This window comes from Panulirus ornatus, chromosome 7 (genome assembly GCF_036320965.1).
Source record: "Panulirus ornatus isolate Po-2019 chromosome 7, ASM3632096v1, whole genome shotgun sequence".
Classification (NCBI taxonomy): Eukaryota; Metazoa; Arthropoda; class Malacostraca; order Decapoda; family Palinuridae; genus Panulirus; species Panulirus ornatus.
In genome coordinates, this window is record NC_092230.1 from 3,056,821 (window position 1) to 3,080,151 (window position 23,331).

The window sequence follows — 23,331 nt, forward strand, 5'->3', positions numbered from 1 at the left end:
ATCCCTAATATCCATGACTATCTTTTTTTGTAAAACAGATTTGGGCAACAGCTTACATCAATCATATTAGGTGCCTTAATACTCTACTATGTTGTAGGCACTGTTGCTTAGGCAGACAGTGATAAAGTTGCCTCCACTTAATCATAAAAAGAATCTTTCCAAAATGAACCTGTGCCTTTAAATTGCTGTGTGGGCTTGAAAAGTGGTTGAAAGTGTAAGATTCACATCTCAGTTTAGACAGGGCAAACATAGGAAGCATTTAGCATCTCATGTGGCTCTTGTATACTTTAAAAAAAAAAAGATGTCTGTTGCTTATCTGGGAGGGAAGGTTTCGAGCATAGTCAAGCCATCCATCGGCAGATTTTGGGAAAATGATTGTGCTTCAGTTGCTCACCTGAAGCTTCAGTTTTCCATTCAATGCTTTGTTCCAGCTTATAAGAGGGTGTTGTGTTATGAGAATTGGTGTCCTGAGCCATACCATTATAGCTAAGAAAAGTCTCATGCACTCATTTTTTTTTTTGCCCTATTTTGCATTGATTATGCACTTTCTTATTTTTCATAACTTTCGCCTTACAGAGTGTCAGTGTCAAGAAGAACATTTGGCCCTGGCAACGTTAGTGTTTACGTTTGGTTTGCAGAGACCCAAGCGCTCTGCAAGGCAATCTGGTCCATGGCGATCGCACAGCATCAGTTCTACCTCGACCGTAAAACCTCCAGGGTATGCACATTGCTTATTGATAGATAAGGCTGATAGATAAATAAGGCTGATTACATGAGGAACATCTTAAGATTAAACAAGGCAGAACTCTAGGAATTGCTTATTGATAGATAAATGAGGCTGATTACATGAGGAACATCTTAAGATTAAACAAGGCAGAACTCTAGGAAGTTTTATATAACATTTTCAAGTTCAGGCCTTTTTTCATTTCTGAATACAATATAAAATTGACCAGTATTCCTTCTTTGATTATTCTTTTTCTTAACTTTGTTTAAAATCATATATACATGTAAAAACATTGGTGGTACCGGATTCCACCTGCTTGAGATTACACTGCAGGCAAAAGGTCAACTTTGGCAAACCTGAATTGTTGTCTCTTGACACAACTACAGCCTTGCCAAAGAACTTCTCATTTCAAAGGAATCTATCATGTCCCTGTTACTGAGTGTATATGAATGGATCATGGAAAGGTCTGTGGGGCCTGATTGTGATAGGGAGCTGTGGCTTCAGTGCATTACACATAACAGCTAGAGAGTGGATTTGAGTGGATGTGGCCTTTCTCCCAACGTTTCCTGGCACTACCTCGCTGTTGCAGGGGGTGGCGATGCTCTTTCCTGTAGCGTGGAGTGGCACTGGGAAAAGGTTAAAGGCAAGCAGGTATGAATATGTACAGATGTGTATATATGTATGTGTTTAAATATGTTTGTATATATACATTATGTGCGTATACGTGTAGGAGAGTGGATACATCTTTTTTTTAATATTCACACATGGTGGGTCAAATGCTTACAACATATCCTTTTATATACACATCCCATTCTTTATTTCAGTTGCACATCCCCATCAAATTTCAGTTGTGTTAAAAATGGAAATACATATCCACACTAATTTAAGTGCACATTGATTTGATTAATCAAGTGAAACTAATGTCTCCATTCACATCTCCACCCTCACAGAGAAAAAGACTCCATTGAACATGATCGAAAATTACTTCAGTGGCATTTTTATCTGTTAAGCTTTTTGCCATAAACAACTCACTTGCTGCATGTCCATCTTTTTGTGGTTAACTCTCTTCTTTGTGCTTTCAGTATATGTACTCAAGAAACAAGGAATTTGAACTCTTCCTTGTATAGAAGCAACTTAAGAAAAATCAATTTTTTGTATCTTAATTTTTAAACAGTTTGAAATACTGAGGGACCTTATAGCCAGAAATAATTGTCTAAAACTTGGAGCAGAAAAAGTTTCCTACCAATTCAGGGAAAAGCTCTTTTACCTGTTTGTCACATAGACTGGTCTTCTCTGTTCTTTTGCCCACACAGTTTTTTTATTTTCCATCTAATTCTCACTGAAAACTTGTTTGAACTTTCTGATATTGCAAATGCCAAAACGACAGACTCTCGTAAGAAATTAATAATGAAGTAATGATGGTTGGTAGATAAACAAATAGAGTGAATATTTCTATTATTGAAGTTACATTAACCAAATAGAAATAAAAATGGTACCTTTACAAGGCACAGCAGCGCAAGGAAACAGACGAAAGAATGGCCCAACCCACCCACATACACATGTATATACATACACGTCCACACACGCAAATATACATACCTATACATCACAATGTATACATATATATATACACACAGACATATACATATATACACATGTACATAATTCATACTGTCTGCCTTTATTCATTCCCATCGCCACCTCGCTACACATAAAATAACAACCCCTTCCCCCCTTGTGTGCGAGGTAGCGCTAGAAAAAGATAACAAAGGCCACATTCGTTCATACTCAGTCTCTAGCTGTCATGTAATAATGCACCAAAACCACAGCGCCCTTTCCACATCCAGGCCCCACAGAACTTTCCATGGTTTACCCCAGACGCTTCACATGCCCTGGTTCAATCCATTGACAGCGTGTCGACCCTGGTATACCACATCGTTCCAATTAACTCTATTTCTTGCACGCCTTTCACCCTCCTGCATGTTCAGGCCCCGATCACTCAAATCCTTTTTCACTACCATCTTTCCACCTCCAATTTGGTCTCCCACTTCTCCTCGTTCCCTCCACCTCTGACACAGATATCCTCTTGGTCAATCTTTCCTTACTCATTCTCTCCATGTGACTAAACCATTTCAAAACACCCTCTTCTGCTCTCTCAACCACACTCTTTTTATTACCACACATCTCTCTTAACCTATTATTACTTACTTGATCAAACCACCTCACACCACATATTGTCCTCAAACATCTCATTTCCAGCTCATCAACCCTCTTCCGCACAACTCTATCCATAGCCCACGCCTCGCAACCATATAACATTGTTGGAACCACTATTCCTTCAAACATACCCATTTTTGCTTTCCGAGATAATGTTCTCGACTTCCACACATTCTTCAACGCTCCCAGAATTTTCGACCCCTCCCCCACCCTATGATTCACTTCCACTTCCATGGTTCCATCCGCTGCCAAATCCACTCCCAGATATCTAAAACACTTCACTTCCTTCAGTTTTTCTCCCTTCAAACTTACCTCCCAATTGACTTGACTGACTTGACCCTCAACCCTACTGTACCTAATAACCTTGCTCTTATTCACATTTACTCTCAGCTTTCTTCTTTCGCCACACTTTACCAAACTCAGTCACCAGCTTCTGCAGTTTCTCACACGAATCAGCCACCAGCGCTGTATCATCAGCGAACAGGTGACTCACTTCCCAAGCTCTCTCATCCCCAACAGACTGCATACTTGCCCCTCTTTCCAAAACTCTTGCATTCACCTCCCTAACAACCCCATCCATAAACAAACAACCATGGAGACATCACACACCCCTGCTGCAAACCTACATTCACTGAGAACCAATCACTTTCCTCTCTTCCTACACGTCCACATGCCTTACATCCTCGATAAAAACTTTTCACTGCTTTAAACAACTTGCCTCCCACACCATATATTCTTAATACCTTCGACAGAGCATCTCTATCAACTCTATCATATGCCTTCTCCAGATCCATAAATGCTACATACAAATCCATTTGCTTTTCTAAGTATTTCTCACATACATTCTTCAAAGCAAACACCTGATTCATACATCCTCTACCACTTCTGAAACCACACTGCTCTTCCCCAATCTGATGCTCTGTATATGCCTTCATCCTCTCAATCAATACCCTCCCATATAATTTCCCAGGAATACTCAACAAACTTATACCTCCGTAATTTGAGCACTCACTTTTATCCCCTTTGCCTTTGAACAATGGCACTATGCAAGCATTCTGCCAATCCTCAGGCACCTCACCATGAATCATTTAATCTATGAAGTTAAAATGTAAATAACCAACCTCTGCTTAACAGAGTCAATTACATGGCATCAAACCTTTTGTCCTGTGGGCCTGAACCTTTTCATTGGTTGTGGGCCAGACACCATTGTTGTGAAATGTTTTCTGGCAACTCTGGTACAATTACTTCATTTGTGTGATAATCATACACTTTGATGAGAATTGTTGTTAATGTCTGATTCTTCATTTTATACAGGTGCTCTAATTGATTTGTTTTGATAAAATTTAAGTTTTGTTATGCTTTATACCCAGAAAAGAATATATTGATAGATATACAGTTTATTAGTGATTTGTATACTTCAGTATATAGAACAGATATCTAAAAAAAACCTTTGTACAATTAATAATCTACCTACATAGCAGGCAGCACTCATAGCAGTAACTTTATTCAAATTTTGAGTTAAGGCTAATTTACTTTCTGTGACACAAGATTTCTAATGTTTATATATAGTTATTCATTATAAGCATTCTTTTACAGAGTGAGGCAAGTGGGGTTAGGGAACTACCCGAGTTGGCTGTAGAGCTGTCTCGTAGCTGTGTATCTCTCTCCACTCATTCCTCCTCATCAAATCTCTCTAGATCAGGATCACATTCATCGTTAGTCAACAATTCCCTTGCAGGTAATAAGACCTCTGATAAGTATGCTAAAATTAGATAAGCTAAGTTTTGTCACCTTTTCCTATGGTTGATGAGACAAAGGAACTAGTTAAGCCTTTTTTCCTTAAAAACAAGACGTGCACGTAATAAGACCTCTGACAAGTATGCTAAAATTAGATAAATTAAGTTTTGTCACCTTTTCCTATTGTTGATGAGGCAAATGAACTGGTTAAGCCTTTTTTTCCTCAAAAAACAAGACTAGTGTTATTGCAAATTTTGGTGGACCAGATACTGTATAATGTATATAGAAACATGAAATAATTTGTATAAGGCACTAGCATTAATACAGTGCTGCTTTATCTCCCTAATTAGGAGGTCTAAACCACCTCTATCTTATGGGTGATCGTGCTGGGATTTACTTGAAATTTTTATTCAAACATGATATTGATATGCAGGAGACATGGTCACAATATGCTGCCTCACAATATGCTGCCTATTAACAGTGGAGAAAATTATTTAACTTTGATAAAGTGGCATTTTGTGATTGCTGCCCATAATAAAGAATGTACCTTCATTATTTATTACTTTAATGCCTCCCTTTTAAAGATCAATATTAATATTTTGGTATGTAACTTGATCTGCTGAATTAACACCATCTGTCACACTACCAGGTTTCTGTCTTATTTTCATATTTGTAACACTAGATGTGCCATGGTCATATTTGTGGTGTCCCAAGTATAATCCACATGTAAATTAATTTTCCAAAAGAAGGAACAGAGAAGGGGGTCAGGTGAGGATATTCCCTCTAAGGCCCAGTCCTCTGTTCTTAACGCTACCTCGCTAATGCGGGAAATGGCGAATAGTATGAAAGAAAAAAGAAAATTATATGCCACTGCCAAATATAAATGCATAAATGAAATAAATGTTAATCTTTCCTCCTAGTTTTTGATTGTATGTATATGGTATTATACCCTCTGTTCTCTTCCAATAGAAGATAGTGCAAGCACAGAGAGTCTGCACCAAGCTAGGATGGAGATGCTTAGTGCCCTTAAGGAGCGCAGAGATGCACTTCAGGAGAAAATAAAAGAAAAGGAGGAGGAGCTTAGGTTACTGTGTTTACGTGAAGGTGAACTGACTGGAGAATTGCCTCCAGAATACCCAACAATGCCTGGCCAACCACCACCCACTGTACGCAAGAGAGTTGGAACATCATTTGCCCTGAATGAAAATCTTATAAACAAAATAATCAATAAACAGGTAAGGAAATAGTTATCATACTTTTATAATAGTTTTTTGTTATCAATAATGTGATTGCATTTCCGTTTCATAATGGATGCTAAATTATTGACATAAAAGGAAATACGCCATCATTCAAAATGAAATCCTTTTAAAGTTCAGATGTTATTTTCTACATAATTGTATATGCATTGTTCTCACTCATTTTGTACTTCAGCCATCAAATGCACCTTCACTCTCCTTAAAAGTTATGTTTATTGCAGTTCATCTCATCTGTTTATCACATTCAACACAGTGTTATAGTTCTTACTTTCAAAATAACACATTGAAATTCTTATCCAGACACTATAAACACCTTGATAATATCAGTTTTACATTCCTTTTTAGTTTTTAAAAAAGTGCTGCATTTTTATACATTCTCCTTTCACTCACATCCCTGTGCATGCCTTTTCTTCACCTCACCGAAGGTCTTCCTCTTGATTCTATCACTTATATATACATGAATGCAGATGACAGCAAGGTAATTCTGCTTGGTAATGTATTATCAGATTGTTCATATTAGATAATACATAAACATTGATATAGGAATGAAAGTTTGGGTAACATTGAAAATGATAAAAGGAAGGGAAATTATTGATAGTCAGACGAAAGAGAGAGAAGATAAAAAAAAATATGAATCAGCAGGTGTGAAGTTGTATGGTAGCATCTACATCACTAGAGCAGAACTGCCAATATAATGCAAGAGGTGAAATGGAATCTCTAAGAAGTAAATGTGGCATTAGAAAAATAAATTAGGAGAAAGATGCATAATGACCTGATTATATATGCTATTGTTGCTACCACAGGGACCACAGAACCTGTAAACCAGAAGGGTACCTTTGAGCACCCATAAACCCTTGTCATTTCCCAGTAGCCTTGGGATGGGGAAGTTCCTTCTGTCCCTTGCTTACCACATCAGCCTAACACATGTAGGAGGAAGGTGGTGGCTCTGGCTACCCCATTCTACCCTGTCTCCCCAATCTAAAGATATTAGGGGTCCTCTATGCATCCCCAACATTGTTCCTAAAGCCATAGGATAGAATGGAGTACTGTACTATAATGTCACTTGTAATCCCAGGCAGGTATTACTGGTAATACACCTCTCTGGTTGGTAGCTTTCTACCAGCTACTACCTACATTATTCTTACAAGAGATTTCCATCCTTTCCCATCCAAGATGTTCTGTGGAATACTGCTCTCTATACCTCCCCTTCTTTTCCCATCATCCCAAGTTGTTTAGGATTCCATTTCATAACCCATGAATTGTTATTTTCAGTTCACATTAAAACAACCATTCATTTCACATCAAACCTTGCTCTTTCAGGACATTTGGAATGTAAAGATTGATACTTGATGATAGGTTATAGCTGGCAAGGAAAGAATGGTAAAGAAATTAAGATTGCTTGAAAGAATTAGTAAGTATAGATATGGATTTGATATGTACTTAATTATGGAAGACACGAATGCTCAGAGTTGTAAAAGAAATCAGGGAGAGTCTCTCAGAATTGAAACTTTAACTGTATTATACATGAGGTAATTAGTTGTGTATGATAAAGGGTTTGGGTCTAAGATAAATGACACATGGCAAAATTGTTAAGCATAATGAACGCTGTGGTAAGTTTTCAATATGATGATGACAAAATTATAATACCTGCGACAGTGATAAAATATGAGGAGATTTTGGAGTTCAAATGAAATGAGAAATGTGGGCTGTGAATTGCAGCAGAGGTCATAGGAAGTAGGATTATGTGCATATTAAATATATAGTTCTAACAACAGATTGTTGAGATGGAGTTCCTCAGATGTGGATACAGAGTTAGGAGAATGGACCAAATTACAGGAGAAAAGATTGAAAGAAAATAGAACCACACAAGTGGAGTGCCTTATAAAGTAAGAGATGGTGTACTGCAGTAGTGTAGACAGCGAACAGAATGACAGAAAGTATAGCAAATGTAGAGGAAGAACAGTCATGCAGTAAATGGAGTAAACCTATGCTGCAGAAACATGCAGGGGTATTAGTCTGTTGGGAAAGGTTCTTTTAATGTTACTTTTCCATGTCGGTGGAAATAACATAGACTATGTAGAACATCAGTAGCTTACTTGAAGATTAATTGTAGTGAAAGATATGATGAAGTTACTAAGTAACATAGTTTATATATTAACTTTACTTTTCCCTTAGGAGGAAACTGTAGCAGCATTAGAACTGGAGTATGAAATTCAGGGAAAAATCACTAGTGCTGCTCTTAAATTAGCCAATGAGACATCTGCAAGGAAAGGAGTTAGGAAGCAGCGCAAGATGTCATATCAGCAATCTGCACAACGATTAAAAGACCTGGAGCAGAAACTCAAAGCTGCTAAATCTAAGCAAGCCACAACAGCCAGCAACATGCCAAAACAGAAGAAAAAACCTCGTCCTGTATCTGATGCTGAAGGTAATAAGCATGTTCTTACATTTGTTTATAGGTAATTCATTCATAAGGGTAGGTGACTATAGCTATATAGAATGCTACCATTTCATATCAGGTTAATTTGTTTACCAGGAGTGAAAATGCTCTTCAAAGAACAAGCAATCAAATACCCTCAGTATGTCCCATTTAGGCTTACAACAGTATTTCCACAAAACCTTCATAAGAACTTAAGTGAACTAAAGGTAGCGTAGCAGATTAAATGAATAACCATTGACCTGTATATTGAAAAAGTGCCTTCATTTAGTAAGTACAGGTGAGCAAGTGATAGTGGATACTATTTTCATGATACCTGTTACCTTCTTCATAACTTTTTTGTCAAACATAATCATATTTCCAGGAAAAAAAGTGTCTCATGGTAAAACAAATAGAAATTTTAGTACAAAGAGCTTGAATTTTGCTGTTTATATTTTGCATTATGTCATGCTGCCTGGATAATGGACATTTTGAGCTTAGTGAAGTGTACAGCTGTGTTTAGGAACATTAAATCTGGAATGCTATCCATAGTGATATACAAGCCTGAATTACAGTAATATTGCTTTTCTTAGGTGTGGGCAGTTATGATGAAAACACGAATCCAAACAATACAGTAGTTAGCAGTAACCAAGACACTTCACAAGACAGCTTAAGAGATTCTCATCGTGATGCTCTCTGTATGGAGGGTGTAAACCTCTCTCCAGCCATGTCTCCTCATCCCCCTGTGTCACCACGTTCTCCCATGCTCCCATCCACTCCAGTAAGAGCAAGAGCAAGACGGGACTTATCACCAGGAGGGCACAGCATAGCCTCTGGAGGTGTGCATTCAGCACCAACAAGTCCTCATAAACAAGCAAATGGATCTGTATGCTCAAGATCAGCCAGTCCTAACAGACCACACAGGTTCGTATTAGCAGTGTGTGAAAAAAAAGTCACTGTCTGTAAGAGTAAAAATGGGTGTTTCTTGGTATGGTAATCCTAATGGTGCTTTGTGTGTGGAAGTTGTGGGCCTAAAAATATAAAAGAACAGTATAACAGAACAGGAATGAATATTCCTGTTGCATCTTCATACAACACATACACAACCTTTTTCTGTGCCAAAACATGAAAGGTTGCACTTTCCTCAATTGTTGCCAATGAGTAGCTTGATTCACCATCTTTCCTCCTCTAGATATATGTGATATACATGCTTGAATATTTATAAAACTTTCATTCAACACTTTTTGATATCTTCAAAGCATTTGACAGGGTGTGGCATGTGCTTTCTAAACTTACTTCCTTTGACTTCAACCTCCAACCCTGTTCATCCTTATGCTCATAATTTCACACTACATACTTGTTGACTTTCCCTCCCCTCTTCACTCTAATATTAGTTCTCTTCTTTGCACTAAGCATATAGTATACCTGTTCTATGGGAGTAATTGGTAAGTCAGATTCCATTTCATTCAGCGTTTATCCTGAGAACATCAATGAATTAAATGTTAGCCAGTGTAATAGAAACTTACCATATTCCCTCAAGGCTGGAGGTGTTCAGGAAGTAGCAGACTTCTCTGAATGGCAGATAGCCCCCAGGGTCACCCTGAGTCAACTGAATCAGCTCCTATTCAGAAATAGGGGCTTGCAAGAGGTTCAAGATACTGTCCTTATGCTCATGACATGATGCTCAATCATTTTTGGCTTTATTAGCTATGCTGATGTGTTTCCTCGATCTCTTAGCAGATGTGGCACTGACAGCACTCTTATATACCATAACTTATACAAAGCAACAAGCCTTTAAACCTTAAGAATTCACTTTTATGAGAACTTGGGCACCAAGTTTGTGTACGTTTGACCAAGGGGATGCTTATATAGGATTAGCAGGCAATGATCAAGCTACTTCTTGTTTCATCTTAAAATTTTGACTTAAATTTATCATTGTTGGTGTAGAGGCACAAAAGATAATAGTTCTCCCTTAAATTATTGCAAATAGAACACTGCATGTCAGTAAGAAAAAAAACAATGCACAGGACAGATGCACAACAGGCTGTTACTTTCTCCTGATGCCTAGCATTCTCGACTGAGATTGGGAACTTACAAACTATTCTGTTACATCCCAAGCTCAGTCTGATAGTCTTTAACTAAATTTTATAGAAATTTCTATTAAATCTTTTTAAACTTAGTCCAATCAGGTCCGAAGGGTCCATTAGAAGCCAAATACCAATGAGCTGAAGTCCTTAGAACAGGGGTTTACTGTGGTGTCCTGTAACTCCTCTGAATTAATAGATGGGCAGCAAGTGGTAACAAGACAAATGTTACATTGGTTACATCCCATACATAATGTATCAACTGATACATAAATGTTCCTTTCATTATCCAATTTTTTGTGTATTTTCCACTGGATCACTGTATTCACATGAACTACAGGTCAATAGTTATACACCTATGATGGTGTTTGTAGGGGTGCGAAGGGAAGAAATATTTTCTTGTGACTTCTAGCAAAGAAGGAGACCTCTGTAGTTGAAAGTCAGTTGGATATTTAAGCAGGGGCAAGAAAAGATAAATCATCCAATGTGTGCATGAGAAGAATGAATGAAGAAGGGAAAGAAGAGGGAAGGAATAGGATTACATAAAGACTTATCTAAATAGATGACTGGGCTGTCCATTATGAGTCTGCCTGGTATCCTTAATAGATGGAGACAAATTAGGAAATAAAAGCTCCTTCTCACAAAACATTCCTGTGTATCAGTTGGATGGAAAATGGTAGTGATGAAACACTTGTAGAAAGAAAACTGATGTAGCAATTTAATTGGCAAACACATTTTAATCAAATAACAACCATCTGGTATCCTATAGGCAAGAGAAGGTAACCAAACAACTTTTTTTAGGAAAAGAATAAGTCATATTAGTACAAATAATTATTCTTAATAAACAAGGCTATTAGGCACCAATGATAGATTATTTGATAATCATATTATAAATGTATTTTATTAACTTTTGTTTACCATTATACACTAGTTCTCTGTTCCAGTTTCTACAACTCCCTATATAAGAGGAGAAAAGCAAAGAAAAAGTAAGAGAAGAGGAGAGAAATAGGAAAGGGAGAAAAGAGTCTCTGGTCTCTCATTGCCCTCCCAATTTCCTATCCTTTTTATTTCCTCTCATCTCTTCTTCCTCTTACCCTCTCCACACAATTCACTCCCTTTCCTCTTACTTCACTCCCTCTGGAGGATGAGACAAAGCAAAGTGATAGAATGGAATTAGTAGGAAGAATGATAAAGTGTTAGGGAGATAATTTTAGGAGGAATGGACAGATGGAAGAATAAGAGTGGTGAGGGAAGGAAGAGGAGACGGAAAAGGAGAGGCAGGAGGGAAAGAAAAGATTGAGAGAAGAAAACTGGAAAAGAGAAGGAATTGGAGGGATGAAGAGAATGGATGGGGAGGGAGAGGGCTTCCTTTCTCTTCATACCCTCCCATTTGCTTTTCATCCCTGAATTATATGTTATTATATTTTTAACCATTCAAGTGATGTGGTCTCATCAGTAATACCTTGGTTCTGCTTACAGTGGTTACATCCCCAGCTCTGTGTACACAAGGAGTCAGTACCGCAGCCAGCAATACCCAACCCTCTCCACGCGATCGCAGTCAGTCCCAGCAGATGAGGGTCGGGTTCCACACCCACGTACCACCAATGGGACATATCCAGTGCCAGATCCTGGCATAATTGAGACTCCTGGAGGTCTCTACAACATCCCACAACAACGCACTTCCCTAGCTTGTCACAGTGTGGATGATCTGGACACCTCTACCCTCATCACCAACACATCCCAACACCATAACCATCACCAACCTTACAGACAAAGAAATGATTCTCAGGATAGGTGCGGATGATACATTGCTTTGTCATCATGTAGCATGTTGTCTTCTGTTCTCCTTAAACACTGCAAACCATTCCTTGCCATAAGATGTTACACATGTAATTTTAGCATGGTTATTCTCAGTGTTAATAATTTGTACTTCAAATAGTATTTAGTTTTTGTATTAAAATTTCTTTCAGTTTTAAGAATATCCACTTTTAACTAATTATTAATTTCTTTTCATTATAAATGTGACTTATTTGAGAAGAAATCTTGTCCTATGTCTGAGCATATATTTGCATAACAAAAAAGCAATAGAACTACATAATCCAAATCCTGTTTTTAAATTTGAAATTTATTACATGGAACCAGCTGATACAGCTTCATGAGCTTGCATGTCCTGTTTAATGCTTATTACCAAAAATGCTTGATAACACAGGCACAGGATTTCTTAAATGTTGTAGACCAAGTATAATTTTTTTCTCTCAGTTTTATGAGTCTTTTAGTCACATCCCAATGGATTTAGTCTAATGCTTTTGTTAGCTAAACACCAAAGGGAAACAAAAGCTTTCAAAATGCATGATAAATGTCATCAGATCATGAAATGTTATGAAGCAAGTAGCTTGGGTATTTGTTAAGTCTCACTTACAGGTAGATGAGAAACCTGGGTGTCCCCAATACTTTCTCACCTATTTGTAAGAGGATATATTGACTCTGGCCAGCAAAGGCTTCGTCTCATGACAGTTCAGGTATATAGTTGAGCTATTGCGCACTTTACCCTGCATGACACACGGTCCACTCCTCAGGTACGGCAGTTTGGACCGTCGACGAACCAACAGCGGGCGGCTGGAGTCACGCAGCATGGAACACCTCGATTCTTTACCTTCCCCAAGCATTGCCCAACAGTCTCCACAACTTAACATACACCACAGTCATCAGCAATCACTCTCACCTCACCATTTACATCCAAACCATGCAGCATCCTATCCCCATCACCCACACTACCACAATCACCACTTCCACACACCAGAACATCACCTGGAAGCCATGGATACCAATAGTGACTCTCATCCCACCACAGCCAACTGCAGTTTTGACACAGTATCCAGTGAACGTTCAGGGGGAGGAGATACAGTGGATGGACCAGCACAATATAGACATCAAGGAGGGTCCCATGCCAACTCCCAAAACTACCGACATCGTAGTAAAAGTGGTCCTGGACTGCCTGCACCACCTTCTCAGCACCATCGTGGGTCAAGTCATGGTGCTGTTCAGAGATCTCAAAGTAGCACAGTCCATAGACTGGTAAGAACATCAAGTGGAAGGAGCTATATGGAAACTACATTTATCTCAGAACCAGATTACAACCAAGAAAATATACCTCCTCTTCGTCCTTCTACAGAGCTACAACCTCTACGTCCCAATGGCATGCACCATGAAAGCCATCCATCACTTCGTTCTACAATAACTACCAACACAGGAGATGTTCTTCCTATTCGACCAGCTACTTCTGACTTGCAACCACTTAGAGCTACTAAATCAAGTAGTGAAGTACCTCCACTGAAAGTCACAAGCACAAAGACAGAGATGCCAAACAGCCACAACACTTCACTTAATAACTCTGTAAGCTCAGTGGCTGAAGAACCATTAATATCCTTAGCGGAAGCAGCGAGAATGAAAAAGGAACGGGGAAAAGAGTGGTATGAAACTTCTCTAGACTCTCCAACATCTGGGAGGAGAACAAAAAAGAGTGCAAGTATGATGGAAATGAATGAATCCTGCCAGAGTAATGGTAATGTGTCTTCTAGCCAGTCAAACCTAAATCTAAGTGGTAGTAGTGTAGGTAGTACAAACAGCAGTACAGGCAGTGTCTTCCAGTCTCGTTCAGAGTCTGCAGATACCTCTCAAGCATCTATTCCTTATGAATCTCCTCGAAATCATATGATTATCTCAGCAGGAACCTATCAACCCTCTAGAGAAGTTACAAAGCCTTTTGAAATGTCAGACTTCTATAAGTATAGTACAAAATACAGACGTCAAAGCTCTAGTAACTTGGTTGGTATGAATAGCAGTAGCACAGGCACAACAAGTGGATCAGTGAGCAGTGTTAGTAGTGGTGGTGATACGCCTCTCTCCCCAGTGCTGCCTCCCAGAGCACAGGTTTTGGTTAGCAACAGCAAGCTGCTTCCACCATCACCTAATCTGGTAGCTCATCATTCAGCCCCTGCACCTCAACAGAAGGGGGTGTACCAGCCACTCACACCTCTCACTTGTCAACCTTTAGAAGTCATGAAGGGATCAACTGCACCAGGAGACCCTGAGGACCCAGTTGGAGGATCTTGGGATGCAGCTCCCCTGCACCAGGCAGTTCCTGCCACTGTCACTCACAAGCGGTCTGCCACTTTAGTTTAAGGTAGCAGTTACAGTGAGGTATGCAGGCTTTTCATTTTCAAGTACTGTAAGTTTGTCATATCGTCACACTGAACAGAGGCTTAAAGACTTTATTTCCATAATGGTGCTTGTCATAAATTGTACATATACAGCTGTAAATATTTATTTGTACATCTTGAAGATCAGTCATGAATCTAATGTTCATTTACAAAGGAATATGAATTTCTATGGTTTGATCTCACTGTATAATTTGTTTTATAATTATATAATTTTGTGAATAGTAAGCAGATGTATAGGAATACTTTATTACTGCATATAAGGCTATCACAGTTTCATTGAATTTTTCAAAAGCCATACTGAAATTCCATGCAGTTTAATGGATGTCTGCAGCCTAAACCAAGCAAGTGATGATGTATGCTCACCCCTAACTGTGAAGCCTCATTACTGAGCAGAACTGAAGTAACATATGACGTAAATTTTCTACTGTGATACTGCATTTTCTTCCATATGTACAGAGAAGGAATTTTATGTAAAAAAATTAATCCAAGTAGGGATACCCTGTTGTGTTTCTCTAGTTTTTGTCTGTTTTAATTTAACAAGTGGCACCTATTGCAGTACCTGACGTTTACCCACCAAAATGACTTTGTTGTTACTGTTTGTAAAACTCAGATTCAATATATAACTGTTCACAGAGGCATTTTGAATAAGAATGCATTAAGTAATCTTCAAGGTAATAAAAAATAGTCATTAATATAGACTGGTCTGTTGAGGTCCATTCGTGAAATTGCTATGTATTGGAATCAGAGCTTGGCAGATTTTTGTTCGAGTTACTGAGACTGAAGATTTAGTATTCATTTTAGGGTAACTATTTGTACAATTGCTTTATGAATAACCTAATTTATGGTTGAAATTTCTTAAAAGTATTCTCCTAGTAATGTTTGCACATGGAAATGATAATTTCAAACCATATAATATAAATCCAGTGGAGTACACATATGTCATTGTCTTACATGGTATTTTGTCTTTAGTTCTTTTTAAATTTTTTTTTCATTCAAACAAAATCTATTTTTCATAAGTAAAAACCTTGACCAAATTTTCAATAATTGCAACATTTTTCATATTCATCATTTCAGCGGTACAGAATATGAATGTAATGAAGCATATTTTGAGATGTACATAGAGATCTCTTATAATGGAAGAGATGTGATCTTGACAAATCTTCATTAAGTGAGAAATCCATTAAAAGGGGCCATTGTAACATGGTTATAAGAAGGTGAATTCCTTACAGTGTCAATAATTAATCAAGATGTTATTTTGGCATTTTATAGATAAAGTGAAGACATTGTTAATGTAAATACCACATTGAAACTAAATTTGTCGGAGCCTGCAGTGTTGTTGATCATCTCAGCTGCACTCTCCCAGTGTACCTGGTCAGTTCCCCATCCTTAAATTTAATTTCAAAGGATTGGTGGACTGGCTCATTCTTTTTATCCTCTTTGGGTTATCAAGTATCAGTTCAGTGATAAAGGAACTCAATCCAAGTGATTTACCCACATGTGCCTGATGCCTGCTTCACCTTATGATTCACTTGCATCTGTAAGTCTACATTAATAATTTTCCTGGGCACTTAGGATGCTTTCCCTGTACTTGCACTTGCAGGCTTTTTTCCAGACATGTGGGGTTTAAAATATTCTCTAAATACACATAGCAGATAGCTAAAACAAGAGTGAGCGAGAATTGACTCAAGTTATGGCAGGCTGTACACGGTTGGCTTAGAGAATGTAAACAAAGATGGCACCAAATATATTTGTTGGCTTTTTTTCTTCTACATTTGATGAGTTTTTTATTTTTGTTTTTTAATTATAATAATTCGAAAGTGGGATGTATGCAACTGGTGAGATAATTGGTATATAGGGAGTGCCTGGAGTAAGTGAGAATCGGAGTATTTATTCCTTACAAAAACCTTTTTTCAGCACAAGATGATCCACAGGTATACATGGACGAGAGGTGATGGAAGAGAGGAGCAAAAGGGTTTGATTGACTGAGTGGCAGTAGTTGAAAAATTGAGAAAGGCCATGTTAGATGCTCGAGTTGTGGGTATGAGGATCTGGGAGAATTGAAGGTATGGTGTAAGGAAGAATGGAGAGGTGAAAGTGTTGGCAGGTGAGAAGATGAATCAGAAAAAAATTCAGGGGGGAGTATGAAAGGAGGGTGACTGAAAGTTTAGATGGAAGTGCAGTGAATGTGGGGATGCAGTCATGGCTGAATGAGGTGTTTAAAATTTTTAGAGAAAGACTATTAAAGGTTGTAGGATTTATAGTTGGTTACAAGTTTGTGAGATATAATAAAAAGGAAAATGCATGACAGATAGAATAGATTATACATGCTGTGGAAGAGAAGAAAAAGGCATGTGGCAGATTGCTTGAAAGGAATGTACCAGTGGAAGTTCAGCAAAAGGAAGAGGAAAGAATATAAGATGTGTAAGAAGCTGATGGAGGGAAGAAAGGAAAAAGTAGATGAAGATTCAGAAAAGAAGTTGAGTGAAGAGTTTAGGGGAAAATAAGAAATTGTTCTGGAAGGAGGTGGATGTATGAGTGGAAACATTAATGTGAGAAGTAAGAGAGGGGAGTTGCTAAAACAAATGATGGAAGTGAATGGAAGATGGAATGAATATTTTGAAGAACTGATAAATGTGGGAGAAGGTGAGGCAGCAGTGGTTACATGTATGAGTATGGATTATGGAAGGGAGAGGAAATAAATTTAATGGCTTACAGCAAAAAGGGAGGTAAAAAGGGCAATAATGAGGGGTAGGAAAGGCACCTAAAGTGTACAGGATTACATCTAAAATGCTGAAATATGGGGGAGAAAGGGTGACAGAGTGGATGGGCCTGATATGTAATTTAGCATAGAAACAGAAAGTTATGCATGAGGATTGGGTGAAAGCTATTACAGTTCCCATACTCAAAGCAAAAGGTACTAAGGATGTACATAGCCATTATAGGGGAATAAGTCTGTTAAGTATAACAGTAAAAGTGTACACAAGAATGTCCACTGATAAGAGTGATGGCAGTGACTGAATGCAAAATAAGTGAGGAGCAAGGGGGTTTTAGTAAGGGTAAGGGATGTGTGGATCATTTTTTGTGGTACAGATTAGTGTGGAAAAGTATATAGCAATACATAATAAGTTGTATATAGCTTTTATGGTTCTGGAGAAAGCATATGACCAAGTTGAATAAAATGCTTTATGGGAGGTGTTATGGATATATGGAGTAGGGGACAACTGTTGGATGGTGTGACAGCCTTCGATAGAGGAGCAAATGCATGTATAAGAGTGGATGGAGAATTGAGCAAGTTTTGGCATACATGTAGGTTGAGGTAGGGCTTTTTAATATATATATATATATATATATATATATATATATATATATATATATATATATATATATATATATATATGGATGGAGTGATAAGAGAAATGAGAGGAAAACTAAGGAGAGGGGGTGCACAGATAGAGTGTGGTAATGAGGTATGGTGGCTACTGGTAAGTCTGTTTCTTTATGATGCTGTCTTGTTTGCTGAGAGTGAAAAGTAAGCTGCTGAAGGTTGTCTGTTGTATGATGAGTGAAAACATAGACAATTGAAGTTAGATGCATGTAAAGTGATAGTGTTTAAAGGGAAATGGCAAAACTATTGATTTTGCAAAACCATATAGTGTGAGAGAAGAAAGTACTAACCTATGTTTTGGATATGGTGGGAGAAAGACTGGAAGAGGTGAGAGAATTTTAAGTATTTAGGAGCCCTCTTCGGTAAGTTTGGTGATGTGGAACGAGAAATGAGAGAGAGCAGTACGAGGCAGAAGAGTCACTGAGTCCCTTGATAGAATAATGAAGGGTAAAGGCGAAGTATGGAAGTAAAGAAGGGATTAAGGGACAGCATAGCCCTCCCAACCATGATTTATGCAGCCAAAACATGGACATGGAATGAATCACAAAGGTCAAGATTTCAGGCTGCTGAAATGAGCTATTTGAGAGGAGTATGTGGTGTGATTAGATGGAATGAAGAAAGAAATGTAGGGATGTATCAGAGACTACGAGTTTACAAGAAAAGTGTATGATAGTACAATTAAATGGGTTGGTTTGAATGGAAGACCACCTGTAACATGGGGAAACAGAGTGGAAGAATACTGGAGGGAGAGAAATGCTGGAAGAATGCATGGAATGGTGTATGAGAGCTAGGCATTGTAAGGATAGGAATAAGTGGAGATTCTTTGCCATCGCAAACCCCTTGATGGGAACTCCTGCAGGGAATGGGCATCAGAGATATAGATATATAGGTGACATAAATAGTTTTTATTGAATGAAAAGTTTTGTCCATTACACAAAAATCAGTTATATGAGGCTCCGTTAAAAGAGGTTTCTCTGTACTACATCTCAATTTTTTCTAAGGAAATAAATGCATTTCTTTATAGGTATTGTTGTGCAGTGGGGCCTCACAGAAGCTACCAAAGAGAAGTAAGTGCCTTTTTATACAGACACAATTGTATATATATATGTACAAAATTTTGTATAGTATAATAAAATGGAATACTACATTATGTGCCTTTTATTTCCAGCCTCCCTGCTCTCGTTCCTTTTAGTCACCTTCTACGAAACAAAAGGAAAATATGGGCAGTATTCTTTCACCCCTGTCCCTACGGATAATATATATATATGGGGTATCTGACTGTGTGAGTGTAACAAGGATGAGAAGGGAAAATAAGTAGTTTCAAAAATGAACCTGAATGTTCTGGCTCGGAATTAAACAAAGTTCAATGGGAAAGGCATAGAATGGTTTGGGAATGTACTACTACAGGGGTAAAGTCTGGGGTTAGTATATGCGTGAGAGAAAAGGTGGTGGTGGCACTTCTGCTAATGGAGTTATGGGAATGTGTGGGGAAGCATAAGGAAGCAAATCCATGACTGATTTAGGTGAAAATGAAATTCTGCTAATGGAGTTATGGGAATGTGTGGGGAAGCATAAGGAAGCAAATCCATGACTAATTTAGGTGAAAATGAAAATGAATTACAAGAGATGGATGATTGTTAGTGTTTACACATCTGGATTGAGGAAGAGAAGCAATTGTTTTGGGAGGAGTTGAGTGAGTGCATCAGCAAGTTTTTGATGTGGTGGATGATTTGAGTACAAGAGGTGAATGTGGTAGTTGAGGGTACAAAGTGTAGGTAGAGGATGCACAAAGTGAATGAAAATGGGGAAAAGCTTGTGGAGATGCGTGCTGAAAAAGGAATGACGATTTGGAATACCTCGTCTAAAAAGATGGGCTTAACAAAAGTATATGGGTGAATGGAGTTAATGGAGGCAGGAACAACGGGAATGTCTTAACTGATTGGCATACTTTGTAAAGGTGCAGCTGGCTGGATATTAGATTTTTTTTTTTTTTTTGGTGAAAGTGAGTGAAAGTTTGTAGTGGCCTCTGGGAAAGAGGAAATGATAAGGTGGGAAGAGGGTGGCAAAAGTAAGTGAACTTGGAAAAGAGGTTTTTGTGAGGAGGTACCATGAGCAACTGGGTGAAGAATGCCAGAGGAAGAAAGTACATTAAACTAGAGGAGAGGGTGTGAGGTGGGAAGTATTTAGGAAGGCAGTGCTTTCATAGGCATGAGAAGTAAGTGGGATGTGGTCAGGCCAGAAAGGGTAGCGAGTGGAGGAATGCAGAAATTAAGTTCTAAGGGCAATATAAAAAAGACGTATGGCTGTAACCTGCAAGAAAGGAGTTTAAGTAAATCAGAAATGTACAAGATGATGCAACAGCAGGTCAAGAGGAATGTGTAGGGGCTGGAAAAAAAAAATTGGGTTAGTCAGCAAACTTTAAGCTGAATATGAAAATGTTCTGAAAGTATACTTATAGTGTGACGAGAACCAGACCAAAATCCACAATTTTAAAATCCTGCGCTTACTCCTTTTGTTATGCTGGTAACACTGACCTAAGGTTTCATGCACCAATATAATCAGGAAAATAGGCAATCATATGACCACTACATGACAGCCCATGACCAAGTCTTGCTTTGTTATTATAATTATCATCATAATTACTTAATTTCATACTTAATCATTGCTCCTTGTGTTAGCAAGGCAGTTCCAGGAACAGACAAAGACAGGCTGCATCCACTCACATCCATTCTCTTGCTGTCATATATAATGCACCAAAACTACAGCTCCTAATTCATGGCCAGGCCCCATTGACCTTTCCATGATTTACCCTGGATGGTTCAAATGCCCTGGTTGTTCAATGACAGCACATTGACCCCATTATGACACACTGTTCCAATTCACTCTATCCCTTGAATGCCTTTCATCCTCCTCCAAGTTCAGGCCCAGATCACTCAAAATCTTCACTCCATCCTTCCATCTTCAGCTTGGTCCCCCTGCTCCCCTTGCTCCCTCCACCTCTGACACAAATATCCTCTTTGTCAACCTTTCCTCACTCATTCTCTCATATAAGGCCAAACCATTCAACACACCCTCTTCTGCTCTCTCAACCACATTAATTTCATTACTGCACATCTCTCTTACCCTTTCATTATTTACTCGATCAAACTACCTCACACCACATATGGTCCTCAAACATTTCATATCCAACACATCCAACCTCCTCCATACAAACCTATCTATTGTACATGCCTCACAATCATATAATATAGCTGGAACTACTAATCCTTCAAACATACCCATTTTTGGTCTCCGAGATAACGTTCTCTCCACACTTTCTTCATCACTCCCAAAAATTTAGCTCCCTTCCACATCGTATGGCTCACTTCTGCTTCCATGGTTCCATTCACTGCCAAGTCCACTCCCAGATGTCAAAAACTCTTCACTTCCTCCAATTTTTCTCCATTCAAACTTATATCCCAACTAACTTGTCCCTCAACCCTACTAAACCTAATACCTTTACTCTTATTCACATTTACTCTCACCTTTCTCTTTTCACACGCTTTTCCAAACTCAGTCACCAACTTCTCCAGGTTCTCACCAGTGCTGTATCATTGGCGAACAACAACTGACTCACTTCCCAGGCCCTCTCATCCCAACACACTGCATACTCACCCCTCTCTCCAAAACTCTTGCATTTACCTCCATAACCACCCCATCCATAAGCAAATTAAACAACCATAGTAACATCACACACCCCTGCCACATTTGAGCTTCACTGGGAACCAATCACTCTCCTCTCTTCCTATTCTAATACATGCCTTACACCCTAGATAAAATTTCTGCTTCTAGCAACTTACCTCCCACACCATATATTTTTAAGGCCTTCCACAAACCATCTCTATCAACACAATCATATGCCTTCTCCAGACCATAAATGCCACATACAGATCCACCTGTTTTTGTAAGTATTTTTCAGATACATTATTCAAAGTATACACTTGATCCACACATCCTTTACCAATTCTGAAACCACACTGCTCTTACCCAGTCTGATGCTCTATACATGCCTTCACCCTCTCAACCACACTGCTCTTCCCCAAGCTGATGCTCTGTACATGCCTTCACCCTCTCAATCAATATCCTCCCATACAATTTTCCAGGTATACTCAACAAACTTATGCCTCTGTAGTTTGAACACTCAACTTTTTCCCTTTTGCCTTTGTACAATAGCACTATACATGTAATCTGCCAATTCTCAAGTACTTCACCATGATCCATACATACACTGAATATTCTTACCAACCAATCACCAACACAGTCAGTCCCTTTCTTAATAAATTCAACTGCAATACCATCCAACCTCACCACCTTGCTGGAACATCTGCAAGGCTTTCACCACCTCCCCTCTTCATCAAACACTCTCCCTCACTCACTCGGCACACCACCCCGACCAAAAACCCTATCATTGAACAATCCTTCAAAATACTCACCCTGTCTCTTCCTCTCTCCGTCACTACCTGTTATCACTTCCCCCATGCCCCATTCACCGACATTCCCATTTGTTCTGTCTCTCACACGTTATTTACCTCCTTCCAAAACATTTTTCATTCTTCCTAAAGTTTAATGATACTCTCTCACCCCAACTCTCATCTGCCCTCTTTTTCAATCATTGCACCTTTCTCTTGACCTCCTGCCACTGTCTCTTATACATCTGGTCATTCACACTCTTTTCTCTTTCACTAACAACTTAACTTCATCCCACCACTCACTACCCTTTCTAATCCACTCACCTCCCTCCTTTCACATGTTACATGCATCTCTTACAAATGCCATCACTGCTTCCCTAAATACATCCCATTCCTCACCTACTCCCCTCACTTCATTTGCCCTCACCTCTTATCATTCTTCTCTCAATCTTTCCTGGTACATCTTCACACAAGTCTCCTTTCCAAGCTCACTTACTCTCACCACTCTCTCCTCCCCTACATTCTCTCCTCTTTTTTGAAAATACATATCTTCACCTTCACCTCCATAAGACAGTGATCAAACATCCCACCAGCTGCCCTTTCAGCACATTTATATCCAAAAGTCTCTCTTTTACATGCCTATCAATAATGTCCTTTAACCATCTCTCCTACTCACATATATAAACTTGTGTATCTCTCTTTTTAAACCAGGTATTCCCAAACACCAGTCTTCAGCACACAAATCCACAAGCTCTTCACCATTTCCATTCACAATACTGAATACCCCATGCACACCAAATATACCCTCAGCCGACATTACTCACTCGCATTTAAATCACCCATC

At 38.7% G+C, this 23,331-nt stretch overlaps 1 protein-coding gene across 10 annotated transcripts in view; it reads left to right on the top strand.

Moving 5' to 3' along the window:
• Positions 1 to 19,187, top strand: part of LOC139749369 (uncharacterized) — a 424,871-nt gene extending 405,684 nt beyond the window's left edge. For 9 of the 10 annotated variants that reach the window (XM_071663141.1, XM_071663137.1, XM_071663143.1 and 6 more), the window contains 7 exons: positions 577 to 718; positions 4,538 to 4,679; positions 5,648 to 5,913; positions 8,110 to 8,362; positions 8,944 to 9,274; positions 11,914 to 12,228; positions 13,011 to 19,187. In XM_071663141.1, the coding sequence (XP_071519242.1) occupies positions 577 to 718; positions 4,538 to 4,679; positions 5,648 to 5,913; positions 8,110 to 8,362; positions 8,944 to 9,274; positions 11,914 to 12,228; positions 13,011 to 14,616 (3,055 nt within the window). In that variant the 3' untranslated portion in view covers positions 14,617 to 19,187. The remainder of the gene's footprint in view (positions 1 to 576; positions 719 to 4,537; positions 4,680 to 5,647; positions 5,914 to 8,109; positions 8,363 to 8,943; positions 9,275 to 11,913; positions 12,229 to 13,010) is intronic. The other variant, XM_071663145.1, reaches the window with a different exon arrangement.
• The last annotated feature ends 4,144 nt before the right edge of the window (positions 19,188 to 23,331 follow it).